The 16,850-nt window shown below is 33.4% G+C and overlaps 2 protein-coding genes across 3 annotated transcripts in view; one reads left to right on the forward strand and one right to left on the reverse strand.

Annotated features, from left to right (window-relative positions):
- The first annotated feature begins 1,418 nt into the window (after positions 1–1,418).
- On the forward strand, positions 1,419–16,155 carry LOC109055713 (protein Hook homolog 2-like). 2 transcript variants are annotated; one of them, XM_042734321.1, is made up of 23 exons: positions 1,419–1,573; positions 2,592–2,674; positions 2,941–3,013; positions 3,094–3,144; positions 3,998–4,127; positions 4,851–4,918; positions 5,732–5,794; positions 5,880–5,945; positions 6,023–6,186; positions 7,218–7,358; positions 7,447–7,648; positions 8,831–8,941; positions 9,018–9,099; positions 9,193–9,259; positions 10,001–10,138; positions 10,214–10,301; positions 11,776–11,781; positions 11,914–11,948; positions 12,026–12,108; positions 13,595–13,698; positions 13,781–13,888; positions 13,975–14,046; positions 15,233–16,155. In XM_042734321.1, exons 1-23 carry the CDS (start codon positions 1,529–1,531, stop codon positions 15,362–15,364), a joined length of 2,112 nt encoding a protein of 703 aa, XP_042590255.1. In that variant the 5' UTR covers positions 1,419–1,528; the 3' UTR covers positions 15,365–16,155. The 2 variants fall into 2 exon arrangements, with proteins under 2 accessions (XP_042590255.1, XP_042590264.1); XM_042734330.1 differs by lacking the exon at positions 11,776–11,781.
- The window catches only part of LOC109060746 (ubinuclein-2-like), a 29,149-nt gene continuing 22,599 nt past the window's right edge, over positions 10,301–16,850 (reverse strand). Inside the window, exon 16 of the transcript XR_006155907.1 lies at positions 10,301–10,336. The gene's annotated coding sequence lies outside the window, so the exon portion shown is untranslated. The remainder of the gene's footprint in view (positions 10,337–16,850) is intronic.

Raw genomic sequence — 16,850 nt, forward strand, 5'->3', positions numbered from 1 at the left:
ATATATATATATATATATATATATATATATATATATATATATATATATATATATATATATGGGATCAATCTGCAAAGTAAATATTCTAAAAATATATGAAAATGTTCTAAAAACACATTTGTGTCAGACAATTATGAATGATTATTTATCCCCACTGTTTTCTTGCAGTTTAGACGCCTTTGATAATTCCACCATTATAATGCTGATTTGTTTTGTACTTTCCCTGCTGACAGAAATCCAGAGATATCTGGTCAGCAGGCAGGCTTTAGACAGGTTTTGGCCACTTTTTCAGGTCAGGCTGAAGACCAGCTGTACTTTCTGCGACTCACAACCAGAAACATATTCTCTGGCGTCGTGTTCATACAAGAAAAGCTTGGCAAGACATTTGCCAGTTCACTGTAAACTTCATACATGATGACTTTAAGCTTTGCTTTAAAGATGTTTTGTTTTTGAGAAGAAATATTAAAATGTTTACTTTCTTTGCAACCTAATCATTTTGTTTGCAAAATATCTTATCCACAGATGCAAGCTTATGAAAGTTACCCCCCATTTTTATCACTTTAAAGAAGATATTACATCCTTGTCTACCTCCTGTAACAAACTTTAAATGTATGTTCACTTTCTGGTGTTTTTGTATCATTTTTATGTTTAATTTTTATGTTTTGTAGGAAAGATTGTTATGTTTATTGTTTATGTGATCTGCTTTTTTCATTTATTTATTTATAAATGTATTTATTTTTAATATAATTGTTTTTGCTGGTGTCATTTTGTTATTATTATGCATTTTTATTACTCTTTCTCTCTTCTGAATTTTAATATGTATTGTTTGGGCATCCTTGAACCTCTGGCTTTATTCCTTGGGTTATGTTTTTTCACTTGAACGTGTTTAATAATAATAATTATAATAAAACTTAACACTAAATTTGTTCACTTTAGGTATTGGCTGGTGCCTTCTAGTGGTCACACAACACATCTGCGTCACAGAGATTTATTTTTATTTTTTATTTTACTTTCAAAAACAATAAGTGTACATTGTTACAATTTTGACATTTTAATAAATTCTCTACATTTAAAAACAGGTGGATATAGACCTTATTAAATAAATTACTTCAAAATGTAAAATGATGGAAATGTAATCGTGATAGAAGAATAAATTGGCTAAGTATGAGTAACCAAACAGTTGCTGCTCCCCATTGACTTCCATAGTATGGGAAAAAACACTGGAAGTCAATGTATGGTCCGCCACTGAATAAAAATAGCAATTCTGACCTGTGGTCAACACAAGAAATAAACTTGAGGGTAATGAGTAAATGAGTTTTAATTTCTGTGTAAACCACCCCTTTAATTTTTTTATTGTTAAATTAAATATTTAAATACGGTTTAAATGAATAATTTACAAATATTAAGCGCGCGCGTCGTCGTGTTGCTATGGCGACCGCGGCTACTAGAGTTCTGTCGGCGCAGATATGCGCGTCAGTGACGCGTCCAGTCAGCAGCGCAGCTAGCGTGTGTAGCAGCACGAGCCACCATGAGCCTCAATAAACATCGACTGAGCGATTCTTTATTCATCTGGGTAAGAAATACAGCCGTGCCTCTCGCTGACAGTGATATCAGAGCGTGTCCGCCTGTGTTCAGCGAGAATGATAGTTTGTTTGTTTGTTTGCTAGCGCGCTAGCCTGTTAGCAGCAGGTGTATCCTGATCGCGTTTGACCGACTTCATGACTTTTACTGAACGAATCGCCGTTCTCTGTGGATTATACGCTCGTGTATCATTCAGGAGACTTTATTAGTGCTCTACACAGCTCATCGTGTGACTGACCGAAGGTCCTGGAATGATTTCAGACTGATTTTAAGAGTTCAAAACAACTTAACCTGCGATTAAATCGATATACCCTTCTCAAATAAAATAAAAATATCCCTCACAGGTGAGGAGCGAACCATGACTTTACTGACCGCAGTAAACTTAGTGTTGTAGAATAAATAAATATTCTGTTTTTCTCTGACAGTTACTCAGTATACAGCTTTTACTTTGAGCTACACTGTCTTAATATATCAAAGTAGCTATGAACTTTAATCCATTTTATTGCTTAATTAATTTATTTTAATACATGTTTAACATTTATTTTAATGTTTTGTATTTTAATGAATTTATTTTAATAAATGTTTATCATTTATTTATTTTTTATTTTAATGAATTTTAATAAATGTTTATCATTTATTTTAATTTTTTTATTTTAATTAATTTATTTTAATAAATGTTTATCATTTATTTTAATTTTTTTATTTTAATGAATTTATTTTAATAAATGTTTATCATTTATTTTAATATATTTGTCTTTATTTTATTGTATTTTATTAATTTTATTTATTTGTTTTTTTTTGTACAACGAAATCAATAATAATAATAAAAAAATAATTAAATCTTAATATCCATGAAAAACATCAGTACACACCATACAAGACGGAATACGACACTAGCACTCATCCCTGATCAAAAGCCAATATAAAGAAATATGTTTAAACACAAGTAAACAACATAACATACACACTTCACGTCTGTATTTGACTGCTTCTCTGTCCTTGTGTTTCAGCTGCAGACGTTTCAGGTGCCGTCGTGTGCGAGCAAACAGGAGCTGACCAGCGGCGTGGCCATCGCACACGTGCTCAACAAAATGTGGGTGTGACTTCCTGCAAATGTTATGAAGGAACGTCAGCTGTCCATGTGAAAGCTGACGGATGCGACGCATGTCTGAAACACCGTCAAACCACTGACACACATGCGTGTGCACATCAGACGTTATCAGATATGACAGCTGATAGTGAATAGTTATCATTCTCTAGCCCTCGTGACCACTAACAAACATCTTCCTTCGTGATGCGTGTTAAAACTGTGCTGGCTTTGTGATTTAAGAGCGTTTCTGTTCTGTCTGCTTCCTTCAGAGATTCGTCCTGGTTTAACGAGACGTGGCTCAGCAGGATAAAAGAGGATGGCGGCACAAACTGGAGGCTGAAGGTACTTTACTGTAGTTTTCTCTCTAGTAAAGATGTCTTCTGTACAGTATACTGGATGTGAACACGTATGTGCTCTGACAGGTCAGCAACCTCAAGAAGATCCTGCAGAGCATGATGGAGTATTATCATGATGTAAGTTATGTTTTTGTGTGACCAAAGTCCATTTAAGCTGCTTTCCTTTGTACCTATGACCCAGAGCTTCCCATAAAGGGGATGCAGAGGGGAACAAACGTGTAATTTAATATTTATGGGTGTGTAAAGGTATAAATTTAACTAAAATAAAATATGAAAATATATACTTTTATTTTATATATATTATTTCTCATTTTTGGCTATTTTAATTTTTAACACTACAATAACTAATAAACTACATAAAAATACATACATTAATAAAACAATGCCAAGGCAACATTTCTCATTTTTGTTAAATGAATGAAAAAAATTAATGCTATATAGACATTAAAAACTAATAGGGATCACTAATAGAAAATGCACAACAAATGAAAGTGAAAATGGAAAAAAAAAAAATTCAATCTATATTAAAACTAGTAGTACATCTGATACTAAAATAACAGAAACTAAATTTAAAAATCAGCAACATAAAACCATATAAAGGAATAAAATGCAAATGAAAAATGCTGTATATATTATATAGATAGATTTATATTTTAAAACACAAGTGAGACTAGGAAATATAAAAATAAAATCTAATTCAAAATATTAACAAAAACTTTAGCAGTATATCGGTGATGCTAAAGTAACACAGACCCATTGTACACATTTCTGAATATTGATAATAATATGAACATTTGTGTGTGTACGTATACATTATCTGTTGCTCTATTTGAACTCTTCACATTGTGTTTAATTCAACCGCTAATAAAGTGTGTGTGATACTTTATTAATAAAACTACTAAATGCTTAATAAAAGCACCTATTAAAGACACAGTTATTGTCTAGCAGCACGTGTGTGTGTGTGTGTCAGGTGTTGGGTCAGCAGGTGTCTGATGAGCACGTGCCTGACGTGTGTCTGATCGGTGAGATGGGGGACGGGACTGAACTGGGTCGTCTGCTGCAGCTGGTTCTGGGCTCCGTCAGCTGTGACCACAAACAAGGTACAGGAGAGGTTATGAGCCCTGAGTCACATGATCAGTCATGTGACCGCACTGTGTAACGGCCTGATAGAGAGACTAGAAAAGAGAACACAAACTGAGCTGAGGTGTATATAAAAATTGGACTTAGAATAACAAAAATATATCGTTATATTTAACTCAGTATATATATATATATATGAAAGCCCGTTTCTGCCACTAAATAAAACAAGGTAATTGTACAAGGTAACGACTTTTTTTTTCACAATTCAGTTTTTTTTAATTTTCTATTTTTTTTTAATGTAATTTTCAATTGCGAGTTATAAAGTCAGAATTCTCAGATAAAAAGTCGCAATAACCTTTTTAATTTTTTATTCAGTGGAGGAAACGGGCTTCCATAAAAAAAATAAAAATTTTTATATATATATATATATATATATACTTGTATGAAACAATTAAATATAATATTAAAACTAATATTAATTTATAGAATATCGTACAATATACAGTGTGTAAATATTTTTTTTATTTAAATATTTAATTTTAATAAATTAAATATAATTAAGGATTTTTATAATTTTAATTTTGTATTATTTGTATACTGAGCCTTAGTAGTTTATTACTATTTCCTGGTTCAATGTAAAAAAAAAAAAAAAAAAGACTTCATTAAGTGTATGTTTTTCAGATTGAATGTGTAAAATAGCTATTTGTTTTGTTAATTAAGAAGCAGTCTTCTCTGTTTCACAGAGCACATTCAGCAGATCATGACGCTGGAGGAATCAGTGCAGCATGTTGTGATGACGGCTATACAAGAGGTACACAGCACACCTCCCAAAGAGCACACGTGCTTCTGTGCTGAGAAATTAGGAGTGCGCTAAAAACACTTAACGAGGCGCAATGAAAATTGACCATATATATTAATGAAGGGAGGGATACAAGAAGACATTAACTAGCAAAATGGTTTTAATTTATCAGAATACAAAGAGTACACTAGGTTTATACATATTTATACTTCAAACTCTATTTCATAATATATTTCTGTATATTTTTTATAGTTTAGAAATGCCAGATACAGTTTATTTTTCAACCAAAGTACCAATAATAACCAGGGGAAAAAACTTAATGCATGATGCTGGACTTTTAATTATAAACAAGCCCTAAATACACAGGACTCTTATTTTGAAATGTCTATTGCTTTAGTATGCTGGGACTTTTGATTTGCACATGCATTAGTGTTTTTATGCTCCATTTATCTGCAGCTGGTCTCCAAATGGCAAACAGAGAAAAGTGAAATAGTCATTTGTTCTGATAATGCAGAAAGATTGAGAGAGAATGCTTCATTAGAACAGATTTATCTTGTAATTCGTTGTCTTGAGTCCCTGTGGAGGAAGTGAATGTGAAATACTTGTAGTGGGCGTCACATTTGGGGTTTATTCAAATGTATTGTCTGTAACTTCCTCCCTCGGGCTGCTTTTCCACATTCAAATGATGAGGAGGACAGTCTCTCCGTTGATCTGTGTGAAAAACAAACTGGTTCTGTTCTCCCAGAAGGCTGCGTGTAGATCTATAAAGAGCAGCAGATAATCATGTGATGATCTAATGGAGGCCTTACTGTGTTTGTGTCTCAGCTGCTCACTAAAGAGCCCGTGGAGGCAGGGACTCCAGAGCCGTACGGGGATTTCGACAGTCAGGTGAGCGCGTGTGAAGTTTAGGATCAGACAGCTCGGGTTTGATTCATTATATATCTCACGTTTTACTCGTCCTGTTGTTCCACAGTCCAGGAAGTATTATTTTCTGAGTGAAGAGACGGACGATAGAGACTGGCGGGAGCTCCAGCAGCAGGTGACCCTTAAACCGAGTGATGAGGACTCCGGGAAGGATGGCTTGGGTAATAAGTGAGATGTTTGTGTGTGATTCAGGTGTCCGTTCTGATGGAGGAGAAGTCCTCGCTGCAGGTGGAGCTTCAGTCTCTGCGGGAGCGTCTCAATCAGTGCGAGCCGCCCGACGTGTCCTCCACCATCACCAACAAGAAGCTGCTGCTGCTGCAGAGTCAGATGGAGCAGCTGCAGGAGGAGAACGACAGGTGTGAGGCCCCTCGCGCAGCTCCACCACGGGGACCAGTGTCTAGGCTGCTCTTCTGTAGAGCTGAACTCAGACTTGAATGCTCGGGTTTATACAGTTAGAAGTGTACAAGAATTACATTTTCATATTAAAATATACATTAATTAAACTGTAACTGATATAAATGTAATGTTTTATAATCTTATATAAATTATAATAATAATTGTATTATAATTATTATCATTATCATCATCAATAATATTATTTAATATAATTTCTATATTATATAAATGAAATAAATCATTATTAGTCATAATTGATTACTTGTATGGCTTCTGGCTAGCAATTCACGTAAATACAAAATTATTATTTCTGTGTTTTTTATATATATATATATATATATATATATAATATTATATATATATATATATATATATATATATATATTTTTAATCGTTAATTCTGCCTATATCCAGTCATAGAAATAAATTTTTTTTTTTATATAATATTATTAATATCATTATAATATTATAGCACTATTTATGTAATTTGTATTAATATCATATGATGATATTTCTATATTTTATTATTAAGTTAATTGTAATTTTGTTGTATAATATTTATGTATAATAATAATGTTTATATGATATTTCTGTATAACATTATAAATGAAGATAGTTGTAATTAAAAAAATAGATATATATTACTGAAATGATTTGTGGCCATATACAGTCACACAAAAACAATATTATATTTATAATTGAAATAATATAAATAATTATATTGTAGTATCATATTTATATAACATTATATTAATAATATTATGATATTCATGTCATTTCTATATTGTAAATATATATTCAGTATGTTATACATTTTATTTTCAAATAGAAATGACTCCTTTTTTCTCTTGGATCTCAGTCCACTTTCAGATCCTGCCATGAAATCATCTTGATATCATATAAGCACATACAATGCTTAAACTGCATTATTTGCCAAACTGATTAGAGTATGATTTTGAGCAGCTCTCACAGCCTGATCGATGTGTTTCAGGCTGGAGAGCAGTCGAGACGACCTGCGTGTGCGAGCTGATGTTCTGGAGCGAGAGGTGACGGATCTTCAGCTGAGGAATGAGGAGCTCACCAGCCTCGCTCAGGAGGCCCAGTCCCTCAAAGACGAGATGGACATCCTCAGGTCCGCTGTCTGCATCCACACAGACGGCTGCCATCCTGCTGTTTCACAGTCGTTCTGTGTTCATCACTCATTGTTTCCCGTGTCTCAGGCACTCGTCTGACCGCGTGAGTCGACTGGAGGCCATGGTGGAGACGTACAAGCGTAAGCTGGAGGATCTGGGCGACCTGCGCCGACAGGTGCGTCTGCTGGAGGAGAGGAACCACGTCTACATGCAGCGCACCTGTGAGCTGGAGGAGGAGCTGCGCAGAGCCAACGCCATCCGCTCGCAGCTCGACACCTACAAGAGACAGGTGAGCAAACACTGCTTCCACTGATCCAGTGAACAGGCTCTGAACGCCAGTTAAGGAGTTTATCAGTTAGAAGAGCTGTTTATCAGTCCAGAAAATCAAGATGCCACAAATTGTTGTTCAAATCGCTGTTTTAATCATTTATTCTTTTTACAATTTTATTTTTATTTATTTTTTTTATTTTTTTTTTTTACTCATTACCAAAAAAGTCACAAAGAACATGATTTTGTTTTTTTTGCCAAAATAAAATTTTTGAATTAAAGTTTTTTTTTTTATTTACTATACTTAAAAACATACCAATTTGTTAGACTTACAACGTATCCCTGTGCTATTTCAGTTCCAAGATACTATATTTATTAGTTTGATTTTTTTTAGTAGTTTTGTTGTTTTGTCTGTTATTAGTAGAAGTATTAGTAATTTAAATATGCCTATATAGTTTTTATTAATTTTGTAGTTTAATTCTAGTTTTTATACATTTTTATATATATAACTGCATACAATATATTTATAAAATTTATAATAAGTGTTTGTGTGTGTGTGTGTGTGTCTCTATATATATATATATATATAATATATATATATATATATATATATATATATATATATATATATATATATATATATATATATATATATATAATATATATATATATATAATATATAAGTATTTATACATATAGTATTTATGGTCACACTTTATTTTAAGTTCCAGTTCTTGCTATTATCAAAGCATTAACTATGATTTTGCCTCAATAAACTTCTAATTAGCTGCTTATTAATCGTTAGTAATGTAGTTAAGTTTAGGCATTTGGTAGGGTTAGGGATGTAGAATATGCTCATGCAGAATAAATGTTTTCTAAGTACTCATAAACAGCAAATATGTTAATAATAGGCATGCTTATTATTAACATATGTTATAAGCAACTAGTTAATAGTGAGAATCGGTCCCTACATTTAAGTGTTGCCGTATTTATAATATATTATTTTGATTTTAATTTATTTTGTTTCAATTTCTATTATAAATTGAATTTTTAAAAATGTAATTTTTTTTATTTTTTTATATATTATTTTGTTTTTTGTGAGATTCACTCTAACATGCATTTACAACACCATTTGTATCTGTCTGCTGCAAATGCATTAAATGCCACAAATGCAAACAGCTCATCAAAGACAGTTTATCCTCAGGCTCATGAGATGAGCGCCAAACACTCGGCAGAGGCCATGAAAGCAGAGAAATGGCAGTTTGAGTACAAGAACCTCAGCGACAAATATGAGACTCTTCTGAAGGAGAGAGAGGTACGACACTGATCCCTCACATCAGACCTGATGAACTCTGTGATCGTGAATGACTCCGTGTGTGTGTGTGCTGCAGAAGCTGATAAGTGAGCGCGACACGCTGAGAGAGACGACTGAAGAGCTGAGATGTGCTCAGGTCCAGCAGCAGTGCTTAACAGGTCACACACACACACTGCATATACAGACAGAAACACAAGCCCCGCCCTCTCTCACACTGCCGTCCAATCAGCTCTCTCCCTGTGTGTTTGCAGATTCTCTGAGTGCTGATTCAGGAGCCGTGGGCAGCCTGGCGGCAGAAATCATGCCAACAGAGCTCAGGTGAGCACTAGCCAGGGTTAAAACAGTACAAATAATGATGCTACTAACTTGACAGTACCTGATCGTTCACTAATTTACATGATTTACTAATTATTTTACTATATTTACTAATTTGTTAGACTTGGTGTTCCCAGAAGCAACTTGGTTTTTATGAGTATCGATAAATAAAGGTGATTAAATTGATTATTTTATATATGAAAAATAAATGTAATTTTATATATGATCGAGATTTTGTGTAAATCAGGTAAATACTGCTCTGATTTATGAATTATGTAATGAAGTTTATAAATTACCCAAAATTTAAAAGACTGACCCTTACATGAATATGGGTAGTAATTGTTTATAGTAGTAGCTTGTAGTGTGTCTGGACTTTACTAGTTCAACATTTGAGCAGTGTAAGAGTAATACTAATCACACACACTAGTGGACAAAAGACTGGAATAAATAAGATTTCTAATGCTTTCTAAAGAAGTCTCTTCTGCTCACCAAGGCTGCATTTATCAGTAAAAACACGAATATTGTGAAATATTATTACAATTTAAAATAGCTGTTCTCTATGTGAATATATTATTAAATGTAATTTATTCGTGCGATCAAAGCTGTATTTTCAGCATCATTACTCCAGTCTTCAGAAATCATTCATTTGGTGCTTATTTGTATGTAAGATAAGTGCATATGAAAGATATCATGTATATGAATGTGTTTTCTCTGTGTGTGTGTGTGTGTGTGTGTGTGTGTCAGGGATACGGTTGTGCGTCTGCAGCAGGAGAATAAGATGCTGTGTGTTCAGGAGGAGTCGTACAGACACAGACTGGAGGAGCTCCAGACGCTGCTGGAGGAGTCGCAGCGCTGCCAGAACACACTCGAGACCCAGAACCGGTGTGTGTGTGTGTGTGTGTGTCAGATACATCGGTGTATGGAGCGTGACATTCTGTCTGTCTGTGTGTGTGTCAGGTTGAGTCAGCAGCAGATATCAGAGCTGAGTTCTCAGGTGGAGGAGCTGCAGAGAGCTTTACAGGAGCAGGACAGCAAGACCGAGGGCGTCAGTAACTCTCTCACACACACACACACACACACCTGAATCACTGAACACACATTCACTGAAAACTGATTCCTCACGTCATGATTGTGTCTGAGCTAGAATCACTGGGTTCAGTCCTCAAACACACTGCTGCTGTCTGACGGATGATCTGCCTCAGAATCCACTCCTTTATGTTTCTGCTCTTATTGTGAATGATTCATGAATGATGCTATTCTATGAAATTATAATTCTTCATAATTTTTCTTTAAAATATAATAACTTGATACACCACATAAATGATTTTATTTAGAACTAAATATTTACCAAAATCATCCACTCAAATCCAAATGGAAGTCCTGTTAAAAAATGTGTATAATTAACAATTTATATATTATATTTTTAAAAAATAATTAAAATAATTAATAGAAATATATATTGTTTGTGAAATATTTATACGTCATTGAAATTTAAGCTTATATTCTTTTGTTTTGTTTTTTTTTGCCTTTTTAATAACTTCAATAATTCAGTTTTTATTTTTAGAATTTATATATTTTTCATTTTGGAGTGAAATTTGTGCTGTTTTTGTATCATGCACATAGAACATGCTAAACAAAGACGTTTTTATTTTTTATATAGTTTTTTAATTTTATCATAGAGTTAGTACTTTTATGTGCTTTAATATTTTTATTTGTTTTAATATTTCTATTTGGCTTTAATTTATTTTTAGTAAATAATGAAAATGGTAAATGTTGCCTTAGTAACTGATTGAAATAAAATAATTTAATTTTTTTTGTAAATTATTTTTAAAAAATCAAACAATTTTTTTGAGATTTATTATCATATAGAACTGGAGCGGAGGAGGATGCTCCTGGCGATCGACTGTCCTGCATTGTTTAGCTTCAGCCCTAATCAAACTCACCTGCCTTTAATTTTTGAGTGAGCCTGAAGACCTTAATTAGTTGCTTCAGGTGTGTTTGATTAGGGTTGGAGCTGAACTTTGCAGGACAGTCGATCGCCAGGAGCAGGGTTGGGCACCCCTGATATAGAACATTCTCAAAAAAAAATTTTACTTTTAGTTTTCAATTTTTTCCTTTTTTTTTAAATTGATATAATTATTTTTCTTTTTACTTTGGAGTGAAATTTGTGCTGTTTTTGTGAGGTTCATACAGTTAATCAGATAAAACCTGCTCACCGAAGACATAAATCCAGTCAAATCCTCATGAAATGGGTGTTAAATGTGTAGTGAATGGCGTGTCTCCTCAGACAGCAGTGACTGAATGATTTCCATCTGTTTGTGATCGATTGATTTAATTAATGACTCACCTGATCATGTGATCCTGATGTCAGTCCATACAGTATCTTGTAAAGAGTCTCTCTCTGTCTGGTTGATTGTGTGAAATCTGTAATTGTTTTGTTTGCGGTGCTGAAATTAACGCCTGCTCGTCTGTTTTCATCCGCCCACCTCTCCTAATCGACCAATCATCTGCGGCCTCAGGTCATTGTAAGTACCGCCCACCGGCCGTCTGCTTTCTGATTGGACACTGATTGTTAATGTGATGTGAAGACTGAGGGTGTGTGGTGAACACAATGTGTGATCGGTCTGTGTGTCACTGCTCTGTTTCTTCCCCGACAGTCGTCGCTGTTGAAGAAGAAGCTGGAGGAGCATCTGTGAGTGTCTCTCTGTCGTCTGTCCTCTGAACCAGCGTTTCATCACGTTGTGTTAATGCTGTGTGTGTTTTGCTCAGAGAGAAGCTCCATGAGGCTCATTCTGACCTGCAGAAGAAACGAGAGGTGATTGATGATCTAGAGCCGCATGAGGACAGTAACAGTGAGTACACACACACACACACGACCAGCAGCAGGTCAAAGGTCATAGCTCATAGACAAACACCAAACTACTCTGAAGCTGGTTCATAAAACTCATCCGTTACTCATCAGTAGAAGTATCAAAAATTACTGCAATTAATACAATTTATGAAAAAAGATTTTGCACACACACATGTATATGCAATATGAAATGTTATTTAAATATTGTTTATGCTCTGTTATAGACTTCATGGAGCTTTTTAATCATATTTTCTGTGTTCAGTATCATAGATTTAGTCATTTTATGTGCTTTTGACTTTTTTTTTTTTGAGTGCTTAAATTTCAAAATTTTAAATGTTGCCTTGGAAACTGACTGAAATAAAACAAGCACAGTTATTTATTTTTATATTTTATATATATTTTATATATTATAAAAATATTTGAGTAATTTAGTAGTTTTAGTAATTTTTTGTGCTTTTGTCATTTTTATTAGTTTTTATATTTCTGTTTAGCTTTTATTTTCAATTTTAGTTTTAGTAATTTTAGTTCTTAAAAATTTAGGAAAATTATAAATGTTGCCTTGGTAACTGACTTATGCTTATTTTTTTATTTTGTTATAATGTAATTATTTTCAGTTTCCAATTTTATCATAGTTTGTCATTTTATGCGTTTTTGTCATTTTTATTACATTTCTGTGTGGTTTTTAATATTTTTATCTTTTTTAATTTCAGTAATATATGCTAATAATAGGCATTTTGGTCTTTTAAAAACTTAACAAATTTGAATTGTTAGCTTGGTAATTGACTGATTTTTTTTTTTGTCTTGTGATTTTTTTTTTTTTTTTTTTTTTTTTTTTTTTTTTTTAAAGTTTTTTTTTTTTTTTTTTTTTTTTTTTTTTTTATAAATATATATTATTTTTTTAAAATATAACATTTTTTTTTTTTATATTTTATTTTACCTTTATTTTTGGGTTAACAAGAACTACACTATTTATTCACATCTAATACAAATATTATTATTGCCTGCTCATTCACTTATAAAAGTGACCAGAAAATAATACATCATAATTTAAAAAAATTGTACATTAACGTTTAGAAATATCATGAAATCATTTCAAGCAAAAAAAATATGCAAATATTTATTTCAATACAAAGACAAAAATGCAGTGCAGGGACTTTTGGGAGTGCTTTTGAATTGAACCTGTTCATTGAACGATTCATCTGAACAAACTGATTTGTTCAAATGAATCTGATTCAGGAGAGTCTGAACAGACTGAAGTGTTTTTGATGCTTTGCATCAGTTCATTACAGTATGACAAAAAACAGTGATTTGTGATGAGTAAACCGTGTTTCTGTCATGTTACACAGCTGCTTATTACAGTGAAAACTAGTCTTGTGGAAATATCTGAGCTGCTGTCACATTACTGAGTGATAGACACTGCGTGTGTGTGTGTGTGTGTGTGTGTGTGTGTGTGTGTGTGTGTGTGTGTGTGTGTGTGTGTGTGTCAGTGGCGAAGAAGATCGACGAGCTGCAGGAGATCCTGAAGAAGAAAGATGAAGACATGAGACGAATGGAGGAGAGATACAAGAGATACGTGGAGAAAGCTCGCACCGTCAGTACTGACTGCAGATAGATATACAGTGATAGAACTGTCCTGCACGTGTTTCCATGAACCTCAGACGTGTGTGTTTCAGGTCATAAAGACTCTGGACCCGAAGCAGAAGTCTAACGCGGTTCCTGCTGAAGTTCAGGTGCTGAAGAACCAGCTGACGGAGAAAGACAGAAAGATACAGCATCTGGAGGTCAGAAACACACACACACACAGAGACTGGTGTTGGTCTGTGACCGTGGTAATGATGATCTTGTGCTCGTCTCTGTGTGTTTTCAGCATGATTTCGAGAGGACGCGCTCCAGACACGACCAGGAGGAGAAGCTCATCATCTCAGCCTGGTACAACATGGTGAGGAAAGCACAGGAACATGTCAGATCGGTCTGAACAACATGCTGTCAAATGCTGCAGACCGTTATTTATCCATCCGTGTGTGTATATGAACACTAAACATGTTTACAGTAAATGCACACAGTGGAAGTCATTCACACCAGAGGGTTTCAAAGCTGAAATAGCAGTGTGATGTAGTTGGGTAAAATAATAAATTAATAATAATAATAAAATAAAACCTTTAATGAAGGACAATTTTTCTTTTGATGTGTTCATTTTAACAGTAAACCTCTGTTGTACAGTACTTTGTTTGCCAGCCATAAAAATATAATACATTTTTACATTTTAATTTGATTACATTTTAAAAGATTACTTTTTTTCTTAATTTAACACAATTTTTGATAATATTTCTATTAAATAATAAATCCAGAAAAATTTAAACAGTTATTAAACAGAATTATAATTTGTTTTAAAACAGAATTGAACAAAAAGGGTGCTATTATTGTTAAAAAAAAATATGTAAGTAAATTATACATTTTTAAGCTTTTATAAATTAAATTGATTAGACATGCTTTTTAATTATTAACCATTAAAACAGAATCCAGGAAAATTAAAATTAAAAACACAGAATTTGGGGAAAATAAAATCAATTTCATAGGACCCTAAAAATGTAATGTTTGTTAAATTTTAATGTGTTAAGATGTTTTTTTTTTTTGGTTACTAAAATTTAATTTCACCATTAAAATTAAAATGGAATACCGAGAAAAAAAATAAAAAAAGAATTTGGGAAAAAATAAAACACATTCTGCAGGGCTCTAAAAAATTGTTTCTTAAACATTTATATTGTAATTAAATTGTATATGTTTTGTTTAATTTTTATTGCTAAAATTAAATTCAACCATTAACATGGAATCCAAAAAATTTAAATGGAAAAAACAATATAAACAAAAAACAGAGATTGGGGGAAAAATTAAATGAATTTCACAGGGCTCTAAAAATGCCAAATATTTAAATAATAATAATAATAATAATAATAATAATAATTATGAAGGCTAATATAGTTATAGATTGTTAGTGTTTTATATCAAATTTCCATTCATTTCTAGAAACTGAGGGCTGAGTTGAGATGATTGTCTGTGACAGCAGCAGCAGATACTAGAGTTGAGTACTGAACGCATCTCTGTACCTCACTCTGCTTGTCTCTCAGGGAATGGCTCTTCAGCAGAAGGTCGCCGGAGAGAAATCCGGATCGGGATCAGGTCCGGCTCAGTCCTTCCTGGCCCAGCAGAGACAGTGGACACAAGCCCGCAGAGGCCTGTCCCGCCTGCAGCCCAGATAAACCCAGACGCTGCACTTCTCTTTCAGCACTTTCTGTCTGTCTGCGATCGTCCTGCTGAGAACGGAGAGAGGATGCAGTTTGTGTGTTGTTTTTAGTTGATCCAAACGTCAGTATGTAGTTGAGTTTTAGTGTCAGTCAGCGCCAGAGTGGCATGAAAACTTTTGCGTTTAATGAAGTCGATCAACCTTTGATTCTTTTAAAGATGTGTTTTTGTTTTTTAATGCTATGCGATAGATTTGGGTGTTCATCAGGGTTACGGTGCATGTGAACGCACTTTACACACTCTGTGCCTTCAGCCATCAGCTGTCAATCATCTCATCAGTGCGTCTGCTGTACAGAACCCAAGCACTGGATGCTGGGAAGCCTTTAATGCCACGAACAAATCAAGTGCATTTTTTAATGATTTTTCCAAATCGGAGTAAACGAGAGCTGCTGTTTTAAACGACACTAATCATGGATGAACCGCTGGAGCAGGAGGAGCTTCCACCGGCTGCTGCTTGACTGTATTTTAATTATTATTTTTTTTATGTAATGTCACCAAAGTCTGCCGCTGGTATTTATTGATTGTGCAAACACTACTGACTGTGAACACTGCGTTCAGTCCAGACGCTGAGGTTCGTTCGTCTGTTCTTCACTCTGTGTTTTGTCCCAGTGCTGATGTTCGTGAGTTGCGTTCGTGTGTTTTCCTCACGGTGTTCAGTCTGGACTGATGGGGTCGGTACTGAAATAATTCACTTTACTCTCACTGTTCTTCTCTTTGCACTACAATAAAAGAGATTATTGGTACAAAAGTGATCAGAGCTGGGTTTGTGTCTCTGCTGTAGAGAAAAGCCTCTGCGGTGAAAATGAGAAATGTGGTTTTATTATTAAACATATTGCACAAATCAGTACTTGAAATCAGTCAAATGAATACGGGCATTGACAATTGAAGTAGTTTTATTGTTAGATTTGTAGTATATGAATCCATTATTCCCTTAAAGATAATATTGAAAGATAATCATACTTTCCAGAACACTTTTAAAAGGTGAGAAATGAAATAGATACATACTTTATGGAAAGGGGATCCGGGGTTTTAATATTTCAGATGCCAATTCTAACATTTAAAAGACAGCTAACTTATAAAAGATTAATATTATATATAAAAAAGGTAATTATACGTGTAAAATAGTACTATTAGATGTTTTATTACATTTATTTATTTTACATCAAATTTCGCAAGACCAGTTAGTTTAAGCTAATTCAATCATTTGTGTATATATTGCACTGTTATATGTATTAAACCATTTTATTTTAATCTATTAAATTTTATTTTTAAAATCAAGTTTAGTTACATGAGTTAATTTAATCATTTGTCATTTATATGTTTCCCTAAACGAATCTATTAATCTAGTAAAGATTTTTTTTTTTGACTACTTTTGCTGTGGTAATTATTACACATGCTAAATTATGTTTTCATGGATAATAAAACTGAAAATAAAAATGGTTG

The sequence above is a fragment of the Cyprinus carpio genome, chromosome A3 (genome assembly GCF_018340385.1).
Source record: "Cyprinus carpio isolate SPL01 chromosome A3, ASM1834038v1, whole genome shotgun sequence".
In the NCBI taxonomy this organism is placed as follows: domain Eukaryota; kingdom Metazoa; phylum Chordata; class Actinopteri; order Cypriniformes; family Cyprinidae; genus Cyprinus; species Cyprinus carpio.